Source organism: Antechinus flavipes, chromosome 1 (genome assembly GCF_016432865.1).
Source record: "Antechinus flavipes isolate AdamAnt ecotype Samford, QLD, Australia chromosome 1, AdamAnt_v2, whole genome shotgun sequence".
In the NCBI taxonomy this organism is placed as follows: domain Eukaryota; kingdom Metazoa; phylum Chordata; class Mammalia; order Dasyuromorphia; family Dasyuridae; genus Antechinus; species Antechinus flavipes.
In genome coordinates, this window is record NC_067398.1 from 52,467,154 (window position 1) to 52,489,025 (window position 21,872).

The 21,872-nt window shown below is 51.2% G+C and overlaps 1 protein-coding gene across 1 annotated transcript in view; it reads right to left on the reverse strand.

Moving 5' to 3' along the window:
* PLXND1 (plexin D1) overlaps positions 1 to 21,872 on the reverse strand; it is a 198,657-nt gene that overhangs the window by 43,588 nt on the left and 133,197 nt on the right. The window contains exons 13-22 of the mRNA XM_051982802.1: positions 21,401 to 21,552; positions 19,942 to 20,041; positions 18,206 to 18,345; positions 17,183 to 17,350; positions 16,159 to 16,249; positions 15,315 to 15,578; positions 13,316 to 13,465; positions 4,944 to 5,058; positions 2,659 to 2,766; positions 2,286 to 2,398 (exon numbers count right to left, since the gene is read on the reverse strand). Coding sequence (XP_051838762.1) covers positions 2,286 to 2,398; positions 2,659 to 2,766; positions 4,944 to 5,058; positions 13,316 to 13,465; positions 15,315 to 15,578; positions 16,159 to 16,249; positions 17,183 to 17,350; positions 18,206 to 18,345; positions 19,942 to 20,041; positions 21,401 to 21,552 — 1,401 coding nt within the window. The remainder of the gene's footprint in view (positions 1 to 2,285; positions 2,399 to 2,658; positions 2,767 to 4,943; positions 5,059 to 13,315; positions 13,466 to 15,314; positions 15,579 to 16,158; positions 16,250 to 17,182; positions 17,351 to 18,205; positions 18,346 to 19,941; positions 20,042 to 21,400; positions 21,553 to 21,872) is intronic.

Here is a 21,872-nt window from a genome sequence, read left to right on the forward strand (position 1 = left end):
CTGGCTCCCCTGTGGCCCCTCCACTGGGCCTCTCTTCCCTTAGTCTGTGAGCTTGACTAGGCCAGCCCTGAGCCCCTTAGTCCCTGGCTGGCTCCCTTGTGGCCCTCTCCACTGGGCCTCTCTTCCTTTAGTCTGTGGGCCTGACTAGGCCAGCCCTGAGCCCCTTAGTCCCTGGCTGGCTCCCCTGTGGCCCCTCCACTGGGCCTCTCTTCCTTTAGTCTGTGGGCCTGACTAGGCCAGCCCTGAGCCCCTTAGTCCCTGGCTGGCTCCCCTGTGGCCCCTCCACTGGGTCTCTCTTTCCTTAGTCTGTGAGCTTGGCCAGGCCAGCCCTGAGCCCCTTAGTCCCTGGCTGGCTCCCCTGTGGCCCTCTCCCCTGGGCCTCGCTTCCTCGGTCTGTGACCTTGGCCAGGCCAGCCCTGAGCCCCTTAGTCCCTGGCTGGTTCCTCTGTGGCCTCTCCACTGGGCCTCTCTTCCCTTAGTCTGTGAGCTTGGCCAGGCCAGCCCTGAGCCCCTTAGTCCCTGGCTGGCTCCCCTGTGGCCCCTCCACTGGGCCTCTCTTCCTTTAGTCTGTGGGCCTGACTAGGCCAGCCCTGAGCCCCTTAGTCCCTGGCTGGCTCCCCTGTGGCCTCTCCACTGGGCCTCTCTTCCTTTAGTCTGTGAGCTTGGCCAGGCCAGCCCTGAGCCCCTTAGTCCCTGGCTGGCTCCCCTGTGGCCCCTCCACTGGGCCTCTCTTCCCTTAGTCTGTGGGCCTGACTAGGCCATCCCTGAGCCCCTTAGTCCCTGGCTGGTTCCTCTGTGGCCTCTCCACTGGGCCTCTCTTCCCTTAGTCTGTGAGCTTGGCCAGGCCAGCCCTGAGCCCCTTAGTCCCTGGCTGGCTCCCCTGTGGCCCCTCCACTGGGCCTCTCTTCCTTTAGTCTGTGGGCCTGACTAGGCCAGCCCTGAGCCCCTTAGTCTCTGGCTGGCTCCCCTATGGCCCTCTCCACTGGGCCTCGCTTCCTCGGTCTGTGAGCTTGGCCAGGCCAGCCCTGAGCCCTTTAATCCCTGGCTGGCTCTCTAAGCAGAATGCCAGGGCTCAAGACTGCCCTGTGGGGAGGAACTTAGGAAAGCTTTTGTTTTTCTTAAAGGATGAATTAGGATACAAACAAGTAGAAAAACTTGATGTCTCTTTCCAATGGTAAAACTTTCCAAGCACTGGGCTGGGGGAAGGAGACCATTTTGCCAGCTCAGTAAAATGAACCACCTGGAAATCTGGGAAGCAGCAGGATTGCTTTAGCATCTCCCAGTGAAGAGTCCGGGGAACCCAGCAGTTCGAGATTCCCATAAAGCAGAAGCCTGGACTATGTATGGCCCTGTCCGGCAAAGCCTCGGGAGTTTTTCTGAGCTCACCTTTCACCTTCCCAAAGGCATCTGGGACAAGGCTACCCTTGCCCGTGCAGGGGAGACGAAAGGCTGGCAGAAGAGGCGGTCACCCAATGGGGCCCCCAGGAATGCTGGGCTCATTGATGCTGTGCAGGCAACAGATGGCACTGCCAAATGGACACCAGGAGGCGGGAGGCCCATGGACTGGATGCATCTCATCCACAGCCAGGGTGGGATGTGGCCATTTCTGAGATGGACGATGAAAATGGGGAACCAGTCTACCAGGAGTGTAAGCTCAGACTCCAGGAAGAGAGGAACCAGCACCCCAGGGATTTATACTGGGTGTCAGGATGGCTGAAGGAATATCTGGGGAAGGGGGAGAGATAAGACTCAGCAACCAAAGGGCCGGCTGCCTTCCCCACATGTACGCAGTGATCTTTTCCATTGGGCCATTGCCTGGAAAACCACGTAGTTCATTGGAAAAAGACATAAGCTGGGGAGATTGGAGAAGCAGGAAATAGTCCAGGCTAATCTACTAGTAAATGGGTAATCTTGGGCAATTCGGAAGGCTACTCTGAATCTTACAAATAGAGGACAAAAACAGCCTCTATGGTCAGGGTCATAGGCTAGAGATTTGGGTTTAGATGTGAACAGATAGTCTCATTTTACAGAAGATGAAGCTGTTTTTCAGCCATTATTTCATTTCATCCTCTCAACATCCCTAGTGATCATTACTATGGCTATTTGATGGATAAGAATACTTAGACTTGGAAAAGTGAAGTTACCCAGTTCAGCTATAGCAGAACCTGGACCAGAACCCATGTACCTCTCCTACTCCCAGAGCCTGCATTTTGTATCACACCACAAGGTTCCACGTCACTGGGGGCCTCCAGAAGGACCCAGCTCTGAACAGGGGTGCTTCTGACCTTGGGGAAGAAAGTCCGGGTCACAAAGTGCTTGTATTCCAGGAAGGGGATGCCCTGGCTTCGGTTCAGCTCTTTGGTCAAGTCTGTCATGTCTGTCTGCAATTCAGCAAAGCCTGTTGGTCAGAAAACCCAAGATAGACATGAGCCATACGTCCTCCTGTAAAGATTTCATCCTATCCAAACAGGGCTGCCTCAGGCTTCCTCCCCTTCAATACTTCCAGGACAGCAGGGATACTGGGATAGAGGGGCTCATTTTTCATACGGCCAGATGACAGAAGCCTATGTGGAATCGAGGTCTCCTAACTTCCAAACCACCGCTCTTCCCATCCCACCCTGCCTGGGGTCCTCCTGCCGGGTGGGCTTCCAAAATTACCTTTGCGGATTTCTTCACGGATCTGGGACTCCATTTCCTCCATCTGCAGCAAGGTTTTCTGCCAGTATCGCTCAGCTCTGCGGCTCTTGGTACAGAAAACAAACAGCCCTTGGGGAAGAGGAGGAAGGAGGATGAGGGTCATCCAGGAGTCCCCGGCTGTTGCTTTGCATGGAGCATGACAACCTTAGCTAACAAGTCTCATCTGTTACCAGGAGGCAGGCATAGGAAGGGGGAATTCCTTTTCCCACAGAGAAGCCGGGCATATTAAAATAATCATCCCCATCTTATTCCTGCCCTCAAGCCCTCCATGATCGCCCCAGTCCAGGCTAACCTCTGCTTTAATGGGTCATAGTAACTACACCATTCACTTGGCCCTTAATACAGACTGCCTAATGTGGTTATTTCTGTGTGTGTGTGTGTGCACATTATATGTGCATTTGTGTGTTTTTATGTGTGCATGAATGTGTAAATACGTACTTTGTGTGTGTACATGGCTGAGAGCCCCTTGAGTGCAGAGGTAATGCAATTTTTTTGGTGGAGGAAATTTTAAAATATTAACCGAAAATGTCTCAATCAATCAACAAGCATTTATTAAGCACCACTACGTGCCAGACATGATGCTCACCAGTGGGATAAAAAGAAAGGTAAAAACACAAAAACAATTCCTGTTCTCAAAGAGCTTACATCCCAGGGGAGGAGACAACACAGATATAAAGAAGAGCACAGAAGAGCCGAGAAGAGCACAGAAGAGTCGAGAAGAGCAAATGGATGATGATCTTAGAGGGGAAGGTCCTCGCAACAGGGGGACATCAAGAAGTGAGAAAATAGTAAGGGTCGGGTTAGGGCCATAGCTACAACTTTCATGTTAAAGCTTTCTGACATCCGGGGGAAGACCAGATTGAATGAGACGCCAGGGACGTTCACAGTGATAATGAAGTTGAGACCCGCATTGCCAGAGTTAGCTCAGTGTTGCGGAGGCTCCGAAGGAAGATGTGGGAGAGGAGAGGGATTAGACTGACCATTGAACTGAGGGTCTACACAATCCCCGGGCTAATTTCATTGCTGTTTGCTTGTGAAACCTGGGCAGTCTACCAGCGCCGTGCCGGGAAACCGAATCGCTTCCGTTTGAATTGTCTCAGGAAGATTCTGAAGGTCACCTGGCAGGATCAGGTACCAGACACTGAGGTCCTTTATCGGACTAAACTGTCAAGCCGTCAACTCTATTGCAGAGAGCACAACTCCACCGGGCTGGCAACATTGTACAAATGCCCAACATACGATTGCTAAAAAAATTATTTTGTAGAGAGTTCGCCCAGGGCGAGCACTTGCAAGGTGGTTAGAAAAAGCTATACGAGGAAACTCTCAAGGTCTCTCTTAAAAACTTTACAACTGATTGTGTGACATGGGAGACACGGACACAGGAGCACCCAGCATGACATGCCCTCGACATGGGTGGTGCTGGGCTCTATGAGCAAGGCAGAATAGAACTAGTCCAAAGGAAATGCAAAATATGCAAAATGCAGAATCCATCCCAAGTGTCCATAGGGACCATTTGAGTCCGAGCTGTGGCAGAGCACTCTGAGCTTGTGTTGGTCCGATCATGCCGCAGTCGGACCCTCTGTAACGCGATTCTGACATGGTGATGCCATTTTGGTCCACTTGAAAGCGAAGGACAACGATGTGGGGGGCTGTTAAGAAACTAACAGTTCTTGTTGCAAAGGTTAATTCCCTTGGAGTAGACATCTATCTGGCAGCACTAATGAATTCTGCCCTACTTCTCCTGGGAAATGAAGGTTATCAGGTCAAGCAAGACTTCCTGAGTATTAGGTATTGGTTCTAACATTTCTTTTACAGTGTCTTATGCAAAAGAGGCCTTTAATAAATGCTTGTTCATTGAGTGATAAAATGATATTTCAAGTAGAATACCTTATACACTCCCGGCAAATTTATTTTTTGTATTTAAAGGTTTGTGCCACGAACATCTCTGCTCATAAACCATCAGTGGCTCCCTATTGCCCTCAGAAAAATGTCAAAAGTCCTTTGTCTGGCATCCCAAGTCTTCCGTCTTCTACCACCCATTCTACCTATCCAATCCGTTATAAACTGCTTGGAGCCCTACTGTGGCTTGAGATGGGTGAGGTGAGCTGGGCAGAGGGTTGTGTGGGTCAGTAGTGAGAGATGGCGGGGGTTCCAATCTTGATCCCCCGGCATGAAATGGTCATACCTGAGCATACTGCTAAGGAGGGGAAGACAGAGTGGGGGTTCAGGGCCCTCTCCCTTCTTACCCACGATGGACAGGAGGAGCAGGATGCTACAGATGACCACGGACACAGTGATGGCTGTCTCGCTCCCACCCAGCTGCAATGTGGCAATGGTCTGGTTGAAATTTCCAACCTGGATCTGAGCAGAGGGAGGAAGGGAAACATGAGAACCCCACAGCAGAGGGAAGGAGGGATGGAAAGGGCCTGGACAGCATTAACCCCAAGAGGGAAACCGGCCTCTGGGACGATGCTGGGCTTCTTAGGCGGTCTGCGAAGCCGAGGAGACCTTTCTCAGAATATTCTCTGAAATGTCCTCCCTGCACCACCCATCCAAATCCCACCTCTCCTTCCACCAGATGAGCTGACATTCTGGAGCAAATGCTTTGTGGTCATGATCTCTTTGATGCTCGCAACAAATATCCGAAATAGGTAAGGGGGGTGGGACGGGGTGGGGGGGCAGGGTTTGGTCCTGCCCTGTGACTTTTCTGGTCTAGGGAACTATCTTTAAGGAAACTCAAATTCTAACAGTGCAGACTGAGAAGCTCCTATTCTGTAGCACACAGGCTCTTTAAAAAGTTATTTTATTTTCAGTTCTGAAATCTCTCCTTTCTACCTTCCTCTCCTCTTCCCTTTGAGAGAGCAAGAAAATAGAAGCTGCTACAAATATATTATATATATATATATATAGTCTAGCAAAACAGATTCCTGCTTCCGCCACATGTAAGACAGAAAGATGCTTTAGTCTGTCCCTGTGTCTGTCTGGAGACAGCGTGGTTTATCAAGCGTCCTCCGGATTGGAGCTTGGTCCCTTTGGACACAATCTACCATTTTGGGAATGCTGCACTGACAGCCAGCACAGGACAGAACCAGGTCTCGCATCCAAATCCTTCCAACTCCAAGGTCATCTTCTTTACCCCTCTCTGTTTTGTAGGTCAGATTGAGGCACACACAGAAAGGTTAAAGTTTACCCAGAGAACATGTGGTCAAGATGAGACTTGAACCCAATTTTCCCTGTTTCAAATACATTATTCTTTTTTCATTTTGTACTGTAAGCAGCTGTATGGTGTCGCTTTTGGAGTCAGAAAATCCTGAATTTGAATTTTGTCTCAGATATTTACTTAGGGGTAAGATCTTGGGCAAGTCACTTAATCTAAGTCATTTATCCTCTGCCTTAGTTTCCTCATCTGTAAAATGGGAATAACAGCACCCAGATATCAAATGAGATAATATATGTAATTTTTTTTTTTTTTTTTTTTGCTGAGGCAATTGGGGTTAAGTGACTTGCCCAGGATCACACAGCTAGGAAGTGTTAAGTGTCTGGAAGCAAATTTGAACTCGGGTCCTCCTGACTGCAGGGCTGGTGCTCTATCTACTGCACCACCTAGCTGCCCCTATATATGTCAATTCTTGAAGATTTCTAAAAATCAGCTCATATTATTATTACTATTATTACAAATGTAATCATCATAGCTGTGTCTACTAAGCTCCAGTGCTTCCTGGATGTTTTCCCAAAATAACCCAAACTCCAGGGATCTTTCCTTTGAATTACTGAACTTGATTCTTTCTGCTTCTTGAACTTTGGTCTCATCCCCCTACCAGACCAGAAACCCACTGAGGGCAATGCCCAGTTTGCCCCTTTGTCTCCAGTTGCCCTCAGAGGAAACACAACTCACTGCTTCCCATCTTCAGGTACTCACTGGACCAGAGACCCAGGAACAGATTCACCCCGCACAGGGCACAACATACAGCAGATGACCCCAAAATGCTTCCTCTTCCTTCTTGGTGCACTTGTCATGCAGGGCCCTTTGATTATGATTCTGTATCCCTAGCTTCCAAAAGGACAGAATTCCTCTCACTGAAGCAGTGCCAGCTAAAGTTCCACTTCCAGCCTTCTGCCAACAGCAATTAAACTCCTCCTGTATATGAGGTCCTGGGTAGGCACTTTCCAATTAATGGGTTCTGTCAGCTCCCATAGGAAGGACTCAAGTATAGTGGACAGAGCTGGAGCAAGTTTTAAAAATCACCCAAGTCAACTTAATTTTGTGGATGAGGAAACTGGTCCAGAGAGAAGTGGCCTGTGTAAGGTCACTGTTGGGGAAGGTGTGCTGACCCCTTCGAGAGGAAGCTGTGTCTTTACGGGCATCCAAGGGACACAGAGCCTAATGTAGCACCTGGGGCACAGGAAATGATTAATAGCTTACTCACTCACAAGCACTGAATATTCCCAGGTTCTTGACTCTCTACCAGAGTCCCTTGATGTTGTGGCTGAGTGTGTGCTCAGAGGGGGACAGCCGGACCCAAGGGCTGTTTGGGACAGGGAGCATAGAGAGGTTACCGAGGGAAACGGGGACGGAGCAGAACACAGACAGATCCATTCACTTTCTGAGGCTGAGGCAGTAGTTGATCCAGTATAAGGAAGAAAGGAGATCCTTGGGAGCTAATTCTGGGTGTGAAGCCCGTCAGGCGGAAGGTGTCTGGGTGTGGATCCTCAGAGCTCCCTATTCAGAAGTGGGGTTCTGGGGCCAGACTGGGGCAGGTGGTACCTGCCTGTACGGGCTGGCCGGAGAGACTTTCGGGTACTGGGAGCCATGCTGATCCTCGTGGAATGATGGCAACATTTTGAAACTTTAAATATCTAGAGCACAGCTTCGAACCCCCAATTTATCTCTGAATAAGAGCATCCTTGGGGAAGGGAACCAATGGACCCAGAGCTACATGTGATACTGTGTGGGTCTTGGTCAGAAGCTCCAGAGGTGAGATCCAAGTCCTCTTGAACTGACATCTGCCTTCACCTTTTGGGGGCTATAGCTGATTGTTAGGGGAAAAATCCCTCTCCCTCCATTGACTAGTATTTGGATCTCCAGCCCCGGAGAGGAGATTCTGGCCTTTGGAAAGGTTATGGGGACGGGCAGGGGATGCTAAATCTGGCAACCGGATCCATGCCTTCTTGTCGAGGGTTCTGCCTGCCTTCTGGGGAAACAGTAAGTGAAGCAGCTCCCTCTCTCTGACTGGCTGGGGCAGCTTTCCAGATGGGAGCTGATTCACTCCTTTGCTCTCCTACTGAGACTCGACTATTCCCTTAGTAACACGCCAGCTCCAATGAAATGCCTCATCTTGTTTCCTTCTCCAAGAAGCAAACTGCTCCAGGAAGGTGGGAGAGACTGGGGCCGGCCTGCCACAGGTAGGAGCCCTTTTCCCCAATTCCTGGAGGCTGCTCCCTTCTTTCTCAAGCCTCCCTGACCCTCCCTTGCTTTCACTGAGCTTCCCTTCTTCCATCTTATTCCAGGCCCGCACCAGTCATCCCAAGTGCTATTCATCTGGTGGCACTTAGCGTAATGAAGCTTCGCCCTGTTCACTAATTAGTTAAAGAAGGGTCATTTGGTCCAACTCTTTCATTTTACAGAGTGGGATACTCGGGCCAAAGTCTCTGGGTCAGTTAGAACTGCAATGAGAACCCTGACTTTCCACTTCTCTCCCTAAGCAGGCCCTCAACTTCTTGGGAGCAGGAGCCAGATTTTATTTTTTCTCAAAGTAGAAGGAACTCAAGATTTAGAGTCAGGGGAGTCACTTCTCCTCGAATTTCAATCACACCACATGTTCAACTGCTAGAATAATAATAGCTGAGATATGCAGAGCTCAAGAGCCAATTAATTATATTAATTGCTAATTATATCTAGAATATATAATATATTCATGGTATATATATGTATTTCATTTGAGCTTCACAACATATATAATGACTATATATAAAACATAACTTATAGATAATAAAACAACTATTATAGATAATATACATAATAAACATAATATATATGCCATGCCAATTACATATATGTGGCTCTATATAATTACACATGTTATAATTCATATAAATAAATAATAGCTGATATTTATAGAGAACTTGAAAGTTTCCAAAGCAAGACATCTTTCTTTCCCTTCATCCATCAATCATCTATCTATTCATCCATCCATCTACCTATTTATCTATCCATCCATTTACCTATCCATCCATCCATCTTTCCACCTCTTTCCTTCCATTTCTCCTCTCCTCTTTCTCTTCTCTCTCTCTCTCTCTCTCTCTCTCTCTCTCTCTCTCTCTCTCTCTCTATATATATATATATATATATATATATATCAATAAAGGCTCAGATGAAATACTACATATACACACATTTAACCTGCGTCTCACAACAATCTTGTGAGGTTGGGAAGCAATTATTACCTCTACAGATGAGGAAACAGGTTTACAGAGAAGGTCTAAAGCTGAATTTGAACCCAGGACCCCCAGACTTTGAAAGCAGCCTCCCACCCTCCCTGATTCTCTAATACTGTTGCTTGCATCATGTCCCAGGGCTGTACAGAAAGTGCTTGCGTCTTTGAAGTGTCACAGAGAAGGGAGGGGTTTTTTTTATGATTACTCTCAGAGCCAAACCGATTGCAGGGGGCTTGGTGAGGAAGGGGATGGCTCTGGCTGTTTGCTTGCTTGCCTTGATCCCCAGCTCCTGACCGGGCAGTGGTCCTGAACTTCACTCTGACTCCCTCAGGAGGAAGGACTCAGGGCAGGGGGGAGAGCATCTGCTCTCCCCATTTCCAGAGATAGGGGACTATGGAAGATGGGTTGTGGGCAGAAGAGAGTGAATTTTCTTTTGGATACGCTGAGGTGCTGCTTGAGATGCATCCAGGGCGTCTCTCCATTTCCAGCGAGGCTTCTGCCAGCACCTGCACCTACGCACACCTGCCCGCTCCCGGGCACCTTCAGCTGCTACCTAGGAACTGGCTCCTGCTCCAGTGTGGGAGACAATGCAGAAGCTAGGACTGGGAGCCAGACCGTGTGCTGCGGTGGGATCTCTGAGCCGCGCTTTGGAGGAAAAGTAGAGCATCCCAGAAAGGCACTGCTGAGCCTCTGCTTCCCATCTGTCCTACCCAGACTCCTCCTCTTCCAGCCAGGCAATGCAGCCTCCCGGAATACTGAGCCATGGGAATGGGAACTCCTGAATCTTGGTCCTGGATGTGAGCAGGGACCCTAAATGCAGCAAACCTTGAGTTTCTACATAGGCTCATACACTGAGACCCCTTATTTACATAGTACTTTATTTATATAATAGTTTTATAACTCTTAAAACTTTTTTATTTTATAAATAAAATTTTATTTTATTTAATTATTTATAAATTATTTTTATATAAATAAAAAACTTTTTTTTACTTTTATAATATTTTACAGAATGCTTTAACTATATTATCTCACTTGATTTTTCACAATCCTGCAAGAGACTATAATTATCCCCATCTTACAGATGAAGAAACTGACACTTTAGATTAAGATACTTGCCCAAAGTCATAGAGATAGCAAGCATGGGGGCAAGCTTCCTGATTTCAAGTTCAGTTCTATAGTATTGTTTTTCAAGGTCAAAGGCTTTCCCAATGATAAAGTAATTTGATTGTCATTAATCATCAAGTTTTTCTACCTTCCCAGGGGTCCTCAAACTTTTTAAATAGGGGGCCAGTTCACTGTCCCTTAGACCGTTGGAGGGCTGGACTATAGTAAAAACAAAAAAACTTTGTTTAGTGGGCCTTTAAATAAAGAAACTTCATAGCCCTAGGTGAAGGGGATAAACATCCTCAGCCGCAGCATCTGGCCACAGATAGTTTGAGGACCCCTGTAAATCTAAGCCAAGCTTTGGGAGACCAGGGTACTGAGTGCAACTTTGTTTTACTGTCTAATAAGTTACATGGCTTAATTCTCCTGAGTCTCAGTTTTCTAGATCTGTAGAATGGGGAAAAGATTACCTGTTCTACCCACTTTACAGAGTTGTGAGGATCTAATGAAATAATGATCCTGACAAAAGTATTTGCTATGAGTTTCCTGGCCTATGTTCTCTCCCAAACTGTCTGACCACTCTTCAGACTCCCCTACTGCTCATTAACAAATTCCTATCCTTTAAACATAAATAACACCCTCATTCCTAACCCATAAAAGGCCTTTCTTCCATCCCCTTCCCCCCCTTCTCTTCCTTTTCCCTTTCCCTTCCCTTCCCCTTCCATTTCTTTTCCTTCCCTGTCCTTCCTTTCCTTCCCTTCTCTTCCATTTCCTTTCTTTCCTTTGTCCCTTCCCTTCCTGTTCTTCTCCTTCTCTTCCCTTTCCTTCCCTTCTTCTTTCTCTTCCGCTTCCTTCCCATCCCTTCCCCTTCCTCTTATCCTTCTCCTTCCTTTCTCTTCTCTCTCTTTTCCTTCCCTGTCCTTCCTTTTCTTTGTCTCTTCCCTTCCTTTTCTTCTCTTTCTTTCCCTTCTTCTTCTTTCTCTTCCCTTCCTTCCCTTCCCTTCTCCTTCCTTCCTTCCCTTCCCCTCCCTTCCTCCTCCTTTTATCCTCTCCTTCCTTTCTCTTCTCCCTCTTTTCCTTCCCTGTCCTTCCTTCCCTTCCCCTTCCTTCCCTTCCCTTTCCTTCCTTCCTTTCCTCCCTTCTCTTTCCTTCCTTTCCTTCCCTTCCCCTTCCATTTCCTTTCTTTCCTTTGTCCCTTCCCTTCCTTCCTTTCCTTCCCTTCCCTTCCCCCTCCTTTTATCCTTCTTCCTTTCCCTTCTCCCTCTTTTCCTTCCCTGTCCTTCCTTCCCTTTCCTTCCCCCTTTCTAAATGGAGGGTCCTTTGGGTAAGTCTGGAGAAGCCATCTCAGAAAGATGTTTTTAATACACTAAATGAAAGGAATAGATTCTAGAAGAATCATTTCTTCTGGAACACAGCTATCAAAATACTTCACTAAACAAAGTCCTGGGCCCCAGGTTAAGGGGTTCTATGCTATAGCTCTTGCTGATCTCAGCTCTCTTCACTCAGGTGAGCCGCCGATCTATATATTCGGCTCTCATTTCCTAAACGCTGCCAAATTACCCACTGGCCATCACTACCAGATTCCCCATCAGCCTCTCAAACACAACATGCCCAAAGGAGATCGAATCTCTTCCTTCTTTGGTCAAAGATCCCTCCATCCCCCCGGTATCCTGGCCATTATCTCCCCCCTTCCTTGGTACCAATTAGTTGCCAAATCCCCCTGATCCCGAGCTACCTCTGTCATCTGCTCACTTTCCCACTCACCCGCTAGCTCAGGCTCTCACCACCTCTTGTCCGCACTTCTGCAATAGCCTCCTAATTGATCTCCCTGCTTTTAGGAGTTCCTTTCTCCAATCAATGTCTGCACAGCTGCTGAAATAATTTTCTTCCTAAGGCCCCGGGTCTGCCCGTGTCACTGCCCTGCACCACAGTTTTCTGCGGCTCTCTCCTGTCTCGAGGAGGAAAGAAAATGTCTTCAGCCTGCCACTTAAAGCCCTCCACAGTCTGGTTCCAATTTACCTGTCCGGCCTTATTTCACGTCATCACTCCCTCTCCCTTTCTGTCTCTGTCCACGCTCCAGCCGCATGGGGCTCCCTGGAGCTCCCCCACCCCGACAGCACCTCGCAGGCCGTCCCCTTGGCCCTGCCTCTCACCACCCTCAGCTCAGGGGGCACATGCTTTGAGGTGTCTCCCTCCAGGGCTCAGCCCAGTACTTTGCATACACTAATTATTGTTGAATCTAGTCAGTCATTATCTGACTCTTTGTGACCCCATCTGGGGCTTTTTTGGCAAATATACCGGAGTCATTCGCCATTTCCTCCTCCAGACCATTTTATAGATGAGGAAACTGAGGCAAACTGGGTTAAGTGACTTGCCCAGGGTCACACAGCTGGGAAGTACTGAGGCTAGATTTGAACTCAGGCCTTCCTGACTCCCCATCTAGTTCTCTATCCCCTGAGAGACCCAGCTACTGAGATTTTAGCCCAAATCTGTGATTTCGGATCCACTGTTCTCTCCACTAAGTCACACAAATAAGGCAACTGAGGCACAGTGTTAAAATCAAGATCACAGAACGAATGGATGGGGTTGGATTGTGAGGGAGAATAGGAAAAAGTCCCTTGGGCTCTGTTCCCAGTGAGATGTCGCGGCGCCGGACGGAAGACACCGAGGAACTGGTGTGAGGGACTAGGGGAGCGGACTGGGCAACAACTGACCAGTAAGAAATATCCAGAGATGAGGGCTCGCTGTCTATCCTGCACTTTCTGCCTCAGTCACCCAGAGCTGCCTCCAGACCCCGCATTTCTCTTCTCTCCATCCCTGAGCTGACCATGGGGAAACCCCCTCATACATCCCACAGGACGCCAGGGCAAGAAGCACCAGGCACCGGCTTTCCTCTCCCTTCCAGGCAATCATGGCTTCGGGGGAGCCCCGGTTTGGGGCAGGGCTCATGGAGAGGTCTGGGAGGAGGAGGGGGGAGCGTTCTGTCTCCACCTTTGGTGGGCAAACATCCATCCCTAACCCAATCCCCAAGCAGGGCTGCTCTGAGCACAGGCCCTCCCCTTCTTCCCCGGGGCCTCACCGTGATGGGCAGGTGCCCCTCCGAGGTGCTCAAGGACTCGTTGACTGAGCAGTGGATAACTCTGTCCGACACGATCTGGATCTCGCAGGAAGTCTGGCCAATCTTCACCTGGTACTCGTGACTCTCCAGGCCCAGGTTGTCATGTTCTTTCTGATTTAAGGAAGGAAGAGAAGGAGGGAGAGAGACAGAGACAGAGAGAGAGACAGAGACAGAGACAGAGACAGAGAAAGACATATATAGAGAGACAGACGGACAGAGATTGAAAGAGACAGAAAAACAGATACATAGAGAGAGATGACAGACAGACAGACAGAGAAATATACAGAGACACACAGAGACAGAGAGAAAGAGAAAGAGAAAGAAAAAGAAACAGAGGAGAGAGACAGACAGAGAGTGAGGGGGGAGGGAAAGAGAAGGTGAGTCACAAACATCCAGACAAATGACTTCTTGGCGGGACACTGAGTCTAGCACCCCAGGATTAGACCTTTCGTATACAATCACAGGCTCCTAACGTCTCGAGCTGTGAGGATACAGAATCAGAACTGAACTTCCCTTGGTATAGGGAACTTTCCAAGGAAGATTCTCCCTTTGAGCTTTTTCCATGCTTAAATGCACATGGAAAGGCCCACCAGCTGGCCACAGCCCGAAGGATCACGGTCTGCTGGCCCAGGGCCCATCTCGAGGTAAGTCTGCGGGCATCCTCCCAGCTCCAGAGCCAGCTTTCCTGCTGATGCTCTTTCTCTTAGTCCTAGGATGGGTCTTTAAACTCATGGGAGCACAGATGAGGGAGGAGGGGATTTCAGAGATCACCTAGCGCGGTCCCTTCATGTTACAGATAAGGGGAGGGAGACCTGGAGTCATCCTTGGAACTGAGGAGACTTCACCTGGCCCAATCCTTGCTTTCCAGATGAAAAGTGTTATTATACCCATTCTAAAGATGGGGCGACTGAGACCCAAAGGATTTAAGTGGCTGTCCTAATGTTCTTGCTAACTGGGGCAGGGCTAGCCCCATAAGCCAGGTGTCTCTGACTTGAGAAGTAAAAAGAGCCTGCTGCCTCTGGACTTAGAGAACCTGAGTTCAAATTCTGCCTGTGGATCGGTCCCTTAGTCTCTCTGGGCCTCAGTTCTCTCATCTGTAAAACGAGGGGGTGGGACTGGATCTATACCCTAGATCAATAATCCCAGGCTGATCCCCGGCCCAAGAGGCCTTGCTGCCCCGGTGCGATGGGGCCCAGGGGCCAAAGGGAAAGCCTTCCGTGTTCCCCACACCCGCCTGGAGGCCTGCCCCACTCAGGCCCCTCCAGCTGCCTGTTTTCCCTCCTCTGAGACCAGGTGGGCTAAGGCAGGGAAACAGTTCCCCCAGCTCTCCCCTTATGGGGAAGAACAAGCCCCACCCAATGGCCCTTGGGCTGGGGCTGCTCCCCCATGAGGACCGACTCCGTCCCTTCCGTTCTCTCCCCACGGTGCCCTGTATAACCCCTCAGCTTTTCTGCCCCGGGCAGCTGGCGGCAGCGTGGGCGCAGCCTGTGCAGGGGGCAGGCCCCTTTCTGCCCCGCGTGGGGCTTCTGTGAAGGTCGGGGCATGGGGAGGTGGGCACCCAGAGGGGCTGCTTCGGAGGCCCCCCAGCGACCCTTAACCCCCTGGCAGCCTTGACTCGGGCCGGACTGGCCAGGGGAGAAATCTCCGCCATCTGTTCTCCAGGAGGGCCGGGCCAGAGAGCGTGGCAGGCAGAGAGCCCAGGGCAGGCAGGCCACGGCTCTGTCGAGCTCCCGCCGGCTGTGGGAGCACAGGGCGAAACGGGGCACTCTGGGAGCCTCAAAGGGGCCATTGTCCTGGCAAATGATGGGTGGGAGCTAGTCCTCCGGGAGCTGATGTTTCGTCCCTCTGGGACTCGGGAGAAAGGGAGCGCGTGCTGTGTCCGACGTCCTGGGTCCGAGCCGCTCTCGGAATCCGGGCTCTGCTGCCCCCGTGCCCCCCTCCCTCCCCCACTAGTGCTCACATGGATGACCAGGGTGAGGGGCTCCCCAGGGTGGTGCTTGATCCACTTCTCCCTCTTGGCAGTGGAGAACTGGGGGTCGGGCAGATACTCCAAGCTGAACCTGCTGCTGGGAAGCACATTCTTGGGCTCTCCGGGGTCTTCCATGGCCACCTGCTCATCCTCATACGGCTGCCCGTTGATGAAGAAGTTCACGGGGGCCGACTTGTTGGCCGTGGCTCCGGGGGAGGGGCAGGTGATGAGGGTGGAGTTAAGGACCTTGCAGAGCTGGAGGGGACAGAAGGCGGTCAGTGCGTGGTGGGACAGGGAGAGCCGGGGACGCACGGACGCTGGGAGGGCACCGGGGCAGAGACGAGGAGGGAGAGACCGAGGGCCCCGGAGACAAGCAAGAGCAATACAAGGGGCAGGAGGGAGAGGAGGCAGCCGGGGCTGGCTGGGAGATGGGGGGGAAGAGGCAGCGCCGGCTTTGGGTGGGCAAGGCAGATGCCAGGGGGCCACTCATCTCGCCCGGTGTCTCCCAGGGGCTCCGGCTCCCCTCTGTGGGGACCATCCCCCACCCGGAGAAGGAGGAGAAGGAGGAGGAGGAGGAGGAGGAGGGAGCGTCTTCACTCAGCCCACGCGGAAAGCTGCCTGGCTTTTCTCACACTTCCTCCTCGAGGAGAAAAGCTCCCTCTCCATCTGTCCCTCCTCTCCCCCTCCCCGCCTCCCCGCTCGGTGCTCCGGTATCTGAGCCTCAGTCTCCCTGTCCGTGGCCTCCCCTACTTTCACCCCATTTCTGCTGAGATCCCTCGGGTCTGCCGCCCGCAGCTCCCCCCACCCCCACCATCTCCCGGCCTTTGGGACTCACCGTCTGCTCCTTGCCGATGAGATTCACCATCATGGACACATTCTGCACCATGTCGAAGCGGCTGCCCTCCACCGTGATGGTCCTCCCCCCACTGGGCAAAGAGACAGCGGGTCTGACCGTGGCCGTGCCCGGGAGTGGGAGGAGAGGGACAGGGGAGGGAGGCTGCGGGTGCCCCGGATTTAGAGCCAAGGTGGGGGATTGGACTTTGTGTCAGAAGGGCTTGCCTCCGAGTCCCGTCTCTGGCGCTTACTTAGCTGTGTGACTTCTGGGGACGCCACTTAACCCTGCCTCAGTTTCCTTTCTCTTCCCCCTTTCCTCCCTGTCTCTCCATCTCTGACTCTCTCTTCCTCCTGTCTTCCCTGTCTCTCCATCTCTCTTTTCCTCCTTCTCTTCCTTGTCTCTCCATCTCTCTTTTCCTTCCTTCTCCCCCACTTCTCCATCTCCATCTATCTCCTTTTCTTCTTCCTCTTTCTCTATCACAAACTTTAGGGATCTCCTGCTGAAGAAACTTCCTCTCTCGGCACAGACCCCGCAGTCTCGGAGGGCTTCCCGGAGACCTCACCGGGGCTGATTTGTCCAGCTAGTATGAGATCCTGGCCTCTGGGCTCCGGGAGGGTGGCTGCCCTCCCCCTTCAGCCAGGTCTCTCCCTGCCTCCCTTTCTCTCCCCACAAGGATTAGCATTAAAGTGACTGGTTAAACATTTTCTGGGGATGTGACATGGCTGAATTTTAATACTGCTCAGCTGCTCTGATTCTTTGACATGGCATCTTATGAGATCAGAGCTGGTAATTATGTGATGCAAATTTATGTCAGCAGGATAAAAATGAAAAGGACGGGAACACAAGCGGGGGGAGGGGTAGGGAGGGTAATGGGATGGAGAAGACTGGGGGGGGCTCACCTGAGTGGGATGGGGAAGGCCGGCGTAGGGGAGGCTCACCTGGGCTAGGGGGCTCACCTGAATGGTTTGAGGAGGGCTAGGGGCTCACCTGAGAGGAATGGGGAAGGCCGGCATGGGGGGCTCACCTGACTGAGCTCTTTCTGGGACTGATGGCTGTGATGACTGGGTCCCTCATGTAGTCGAAGGTGATGTTGCTGCTGATGCATGATTTGCGCTCGAAGCGCACGCAGACCCTCACGGTGGCGAGCAGCTCCCCCCTCGGCATGGTGCAGGTGATGGTGGTGTCTGTGCGCCTGTGGCAGGAGGGCCGGGGCTGCTGAACGAGCTCTGGGCAGAACTGGCCATCCCGCGCCCAGCACCAGCTCTCCGCTGGTCCCAGGGGCCACCCTGATCCAGCTCAGGGAGAGCTGCTGAATCATGGGTGATGAGGCCGCCATGTTTGGGGCAACTCTAGAAAAGCAAGCGATCCCGCCTCCTTCTCTCCCTATTCCTAGTCTTAGACACCATAAGATCACGCCAGATACCCGACACTCCAGCCAGAGCCCCTGCCACTGCCCTTCCCACCGAGCCATCCTGCCCACGCTGCCGCCAAACGAGCTTTCCTAAAATAGCCCTCTTGGGCTGAGATTCTAGTTGAGAGTCGGTGTTGGTCCAATGCCGACTGCATCAAACCCACCTCCTCCTCCTGGCATTTGAGACTCTCCACAATCTGTCCCATCTTACCTATCCAGCCTTCTCCTCCCTTCTCTCGGGATCCAAGCTAGGTTCATCCCTAATTTCCAACACTCTCATTTCCATTTCGGTGCTTTTGTTCCCTCAGAGCACCTTGTCTAGTCAGAGTCAGTCTTTTATAGTTCAGGAAGTACATCCCAGGAACAAAGGGCTCTTCCCCTCAGGTTAAAGGAAAAGTTCTCTGAAATACTAGGAGTCAGCACCATTAATTCTGGCTCTAGCTTATGGTCTAGTCTGTTCACTGAAGCTCTTTTCTTGGAAAATCCCAGAAGTCCTGAGCTTAAACCTGCCCCCAGGAGCATCCCACTCAATGGCTCACAAGGAGATGCGGCTTCATAGGAAGAAGCTGACCCCGAGATCACTCGGGTCCTCTCTTGTTCCCGCCCTGTCCAGCCCACCGTGGTCCCAGGGCTTACACGAGATTTAGACACTGTTTGGTATCGTTGACCAGGACGTGGAGTTCGGATCCCACTCCAAGATCACTCCCTCGGATAGTCACTCTGGTGCCCCCGGCCTTTGGGCCAACATCTGGCTCCATGGAATAGACAACTGGAAGCTAATGAGGAGGAAGGAAGGGAGAAGAAAGGAAAGAACAAGGAGAATGGAGGATGGGAAAAGGAAGGAGAAGGAGGAGAAGAAAAGGACAAAGAACATAGGGATCCAGTGAGAAGGAAGGAGGGGAACAAAGAGATAAAGGTGGAGAGCGAAAAGGGGAGGGAGAGGGGAGGAAAGAAAAAGGGGAGGGGAAGGGAGGCAAGAGAAGAGGGGAGAAGAAAGAGAGATAGAAGAGACAAAAGGAAAGGAAGTGAGGGAAGGAAGAAGAGGAGATTAGGGGGAGGAGGGAAGAGATGAAAAGGAAGAGAAGAGGAGGGAAGGAGAAGGAAGAGAAGGAGAGAAATAAGAAAAGACATTCTCAGCCAGTACTTAGCCATACTCCTCACCAGTTCCTCAGTTGATATGAGAACAACCCCCTGCCCACCTTCCTCCATTTTTTGCTTTTTTGTTTTTGCCTCTGCCTTTTTGCAGGAACAGGAGGGAACCCTCAGGGAAGCTCTCCCTGATTTCTTCTGCCCAGCCAGCTCTCTCTATCCCACTCCCCCTTGCTGACTCCTGACTGTCTGCCCACCCTGGGCATCAGATCACAGAAGGCTCTCTCCCTTTGCCAACCAGGTCAGATCCCTGCTGTAGCGGCACACAGTGGGCACGTGCCTACTCTCGCCTTCTGGAAAGGTCTCCTACTGAGCTCCTCCGGGGAAAGCACCCCTCCTCCCCTCCCTCCTCTCCCTGCTATCATAGTCAGGGCTAAGCACAGGGCTGGGCACAGAATCCCAAGCCTGGCGCTGGGGCAGCGAGGTGGGGCAATGGGTAGAATACCAGCCCTGGAGTCAGGAGGACCTGAGGTCAAATCTGGTCTCAGACACTTACACATGTTAGCTGTGTAATCCTGGGCAAGTCATTTAACCCCAATTACTTCAGCAAAAAGAAAAAAAGTAAAGATTATAAGACTAATTTCCTGAAGGGGGAACATCGATGTTATTCAGGAGATGATTTTCTGAACCCCCAATGTCTTCTGCCAAGTGACTTGTCCAGGATCACACAGTCACTGTGCCAGAAGCAGAACCCGAACCCAGTTCTTCCTGGCTCTGAGTCACTGCCTCTGCATCTCTCATTCCCAGCAGGGCAGCATTCCCATCTTAGCCCGTAGGGTCGTGGATCTAGTCAGAGGTTGACTAGCCCAAGCCCCTCATTTAACAGAGGAGAAACTGGTATCGAGCCAGCCCGACGACAGTAAGGAGACACGGGTGAAATTTGCACTCAGGACCTTTGACTTCAAAATCTAGCATTCTCTTCCCTACGCCGTTTTGGTACTGAATGAATGTTGAATCTGTCAAAATCTTGGAGCTATTGAAATATTTTAAACTGTGGACTACATAGTCTCGTTGGCTGATAGAGACTCTACTTCTTGCCTGCTCCACACCTACAGAAACCTGGAGCCCTTTGTCCCACCGTCTCCGGCGTTCCTGTTACCGAATGAGATAATACGTGCCCGGCACATAAAGGCGCTTAATAAATGCTTCTTCCCTTCTCCCTTTCTTAGAAGAACTTGGTCAGAGAGAAATGGATGGCCCGGGAGCGCCAGGAAGAGCCTTACCACGTAAGAATAGCGTTCCCTCGACTTCCCCTCATTGCTCACATTCACGGTTACAACATCGGAAAAGGGGGTGGGCGACGGGCCAGTCCAGCAAACGATCCTGAGGAAGAGAAGAAGCTGATGAAGAGGGCAGAAAGCCACCCCCTGGGGACCTACTCAGCCCACGGGGAGAAGATGCTGTAGCTGCTGAACAATCTGCTCTCTCCGGGGGCCCCTCAGGTCTACTGGTTCCCCCTGAGGAAAGCTGAAGAGAAAAGGATGGGGGGGCCCCAGGCTCCCAGATGATATGGACACGAACATGGAAGTGGGTGATGACAAACAATTTGGACTGTGGGGCTGCTCGAGATGTCACTGAGGGGTCCCCCCAGTCACTGAGGCAGGGACACATGCAGTCTGACCCTCCCCAGTCCCTCCAATCTCGACTCTGGAATATATTTGCTCAGGCAGGAAGAGGCACATGTTCTACGCGTTTAAGCCAAGTCATCTCTGCAAAGACAGCATTGATGATGGCAGAAGAGCCAGTTTCCCTGTTCCCATCCCCCCCATCCACATTCTGCTCATTTCCTTCCTTCCTTCCTTCCTTCCTTCCTTCCTTCCTTCCTTCCTTCCTTCCTTCCTTCCTTCCTTCCTTCCTTCTTTGTTTCCTTCCTTCCTTCCTTCTTTCCTTCCTTCCTTCTTTCCTTCTTTCCTTCCTTCTTTCCTTCCTTCCTTCCTTCCTTCCTTCCTTCTTTCCTTCTTTCCTTCCTTCTTTCTTTCCTTCCTTCCTTCCTTCCTTCCTTCCTTCCTTCCTTCCTTCCTTCCTTCCTTCCTTCTTTGCTTCCTTCCTCCCTTTAAATATAAAGCTCATTGCATCCTATGCTGCCCCTCTAATGGCCCAATTAAACCGCATCTTCCTTGAAAGCAAGGACCACCATAAGATTATAGATCCAGAGCTAGAAGATGCCTCCAAGCTGACATCTAATCCAATCTTCCCATTTTACAGATGAGGAACCTGAGGCTGAGGGAATGATTTATCCAAGGTCATACAAGTGTCTGAGGATAGATTTGAATTGAAGTCCTCCGATTCCAGAATTCATACATTCCTCTGCCCTGTCCCTTAATGGTCTCTCTTCTCCCCCCGACTCCTACCTTTTAGTGCCATTTATTAGGTATTTAATTAAAAAATACCCCTTGAATTTTGTTAGGTCAAGGGGAGGGTTGGAACCTCTCTCTGAGCCAGCCGCAGCGTGCTGCCCCAGCGCTGCCTGGGATTCAGGAAGCCCGGCTTCCCTGCTGGCTTTGACAACAGTTCTCTGTGTGATCCTGGAAGAGTTCTCGTTTTCCCAGCATCCTTATCTGTGAACTGATGGGGCTGGACTGGGGCGCCCCGGTCCCTCCCAGTTCTACCACACTAGGGTTCCCACCGGTGAGAAAGGAGCCCGCCGCCCCCGAGCAGCAGAACCTCCCCGGCCGTACTCACTCCTCGGAGACGATGTATCTGCCCGGGAGGGGCTCGCAGGCCACGCCACCGATCCAGGTGCTGTGGGCCACTTCACTGAATCTGCGGCCCAGGTTCTTCCCACGGATCGTCAGAAGGGTCCCTCCTTCCAGGGGGCCGCTCAGGGGCTCGATCTGCCACAGAGGAGGGGGGAGCTTTGGGCAACTGTCAAGGCAGGGGACGGGGTGCGGGTGGGGTCAGAAGGGGCTGGGACGGGAAAGGGACCAGGGCCGATGACTGTGTGACAGACAAATAGAAAGGTCTTAAATAATTAGCAAAATGCCTGTGCATCCATTCCTCTTGCAACAGTGCTGTGATGAAGGGGGCAGCTACCCATGAAATAGCCAAGGACCAGAAAGTGCTGGCCTGTCCAGGGCCAAAGAGTTGGAGAGTTTCAGAAGCAAGAGTTGAGCCCCGCCATTCTTGACTCCTCCCCCTGCCCTACGCTGCCTTT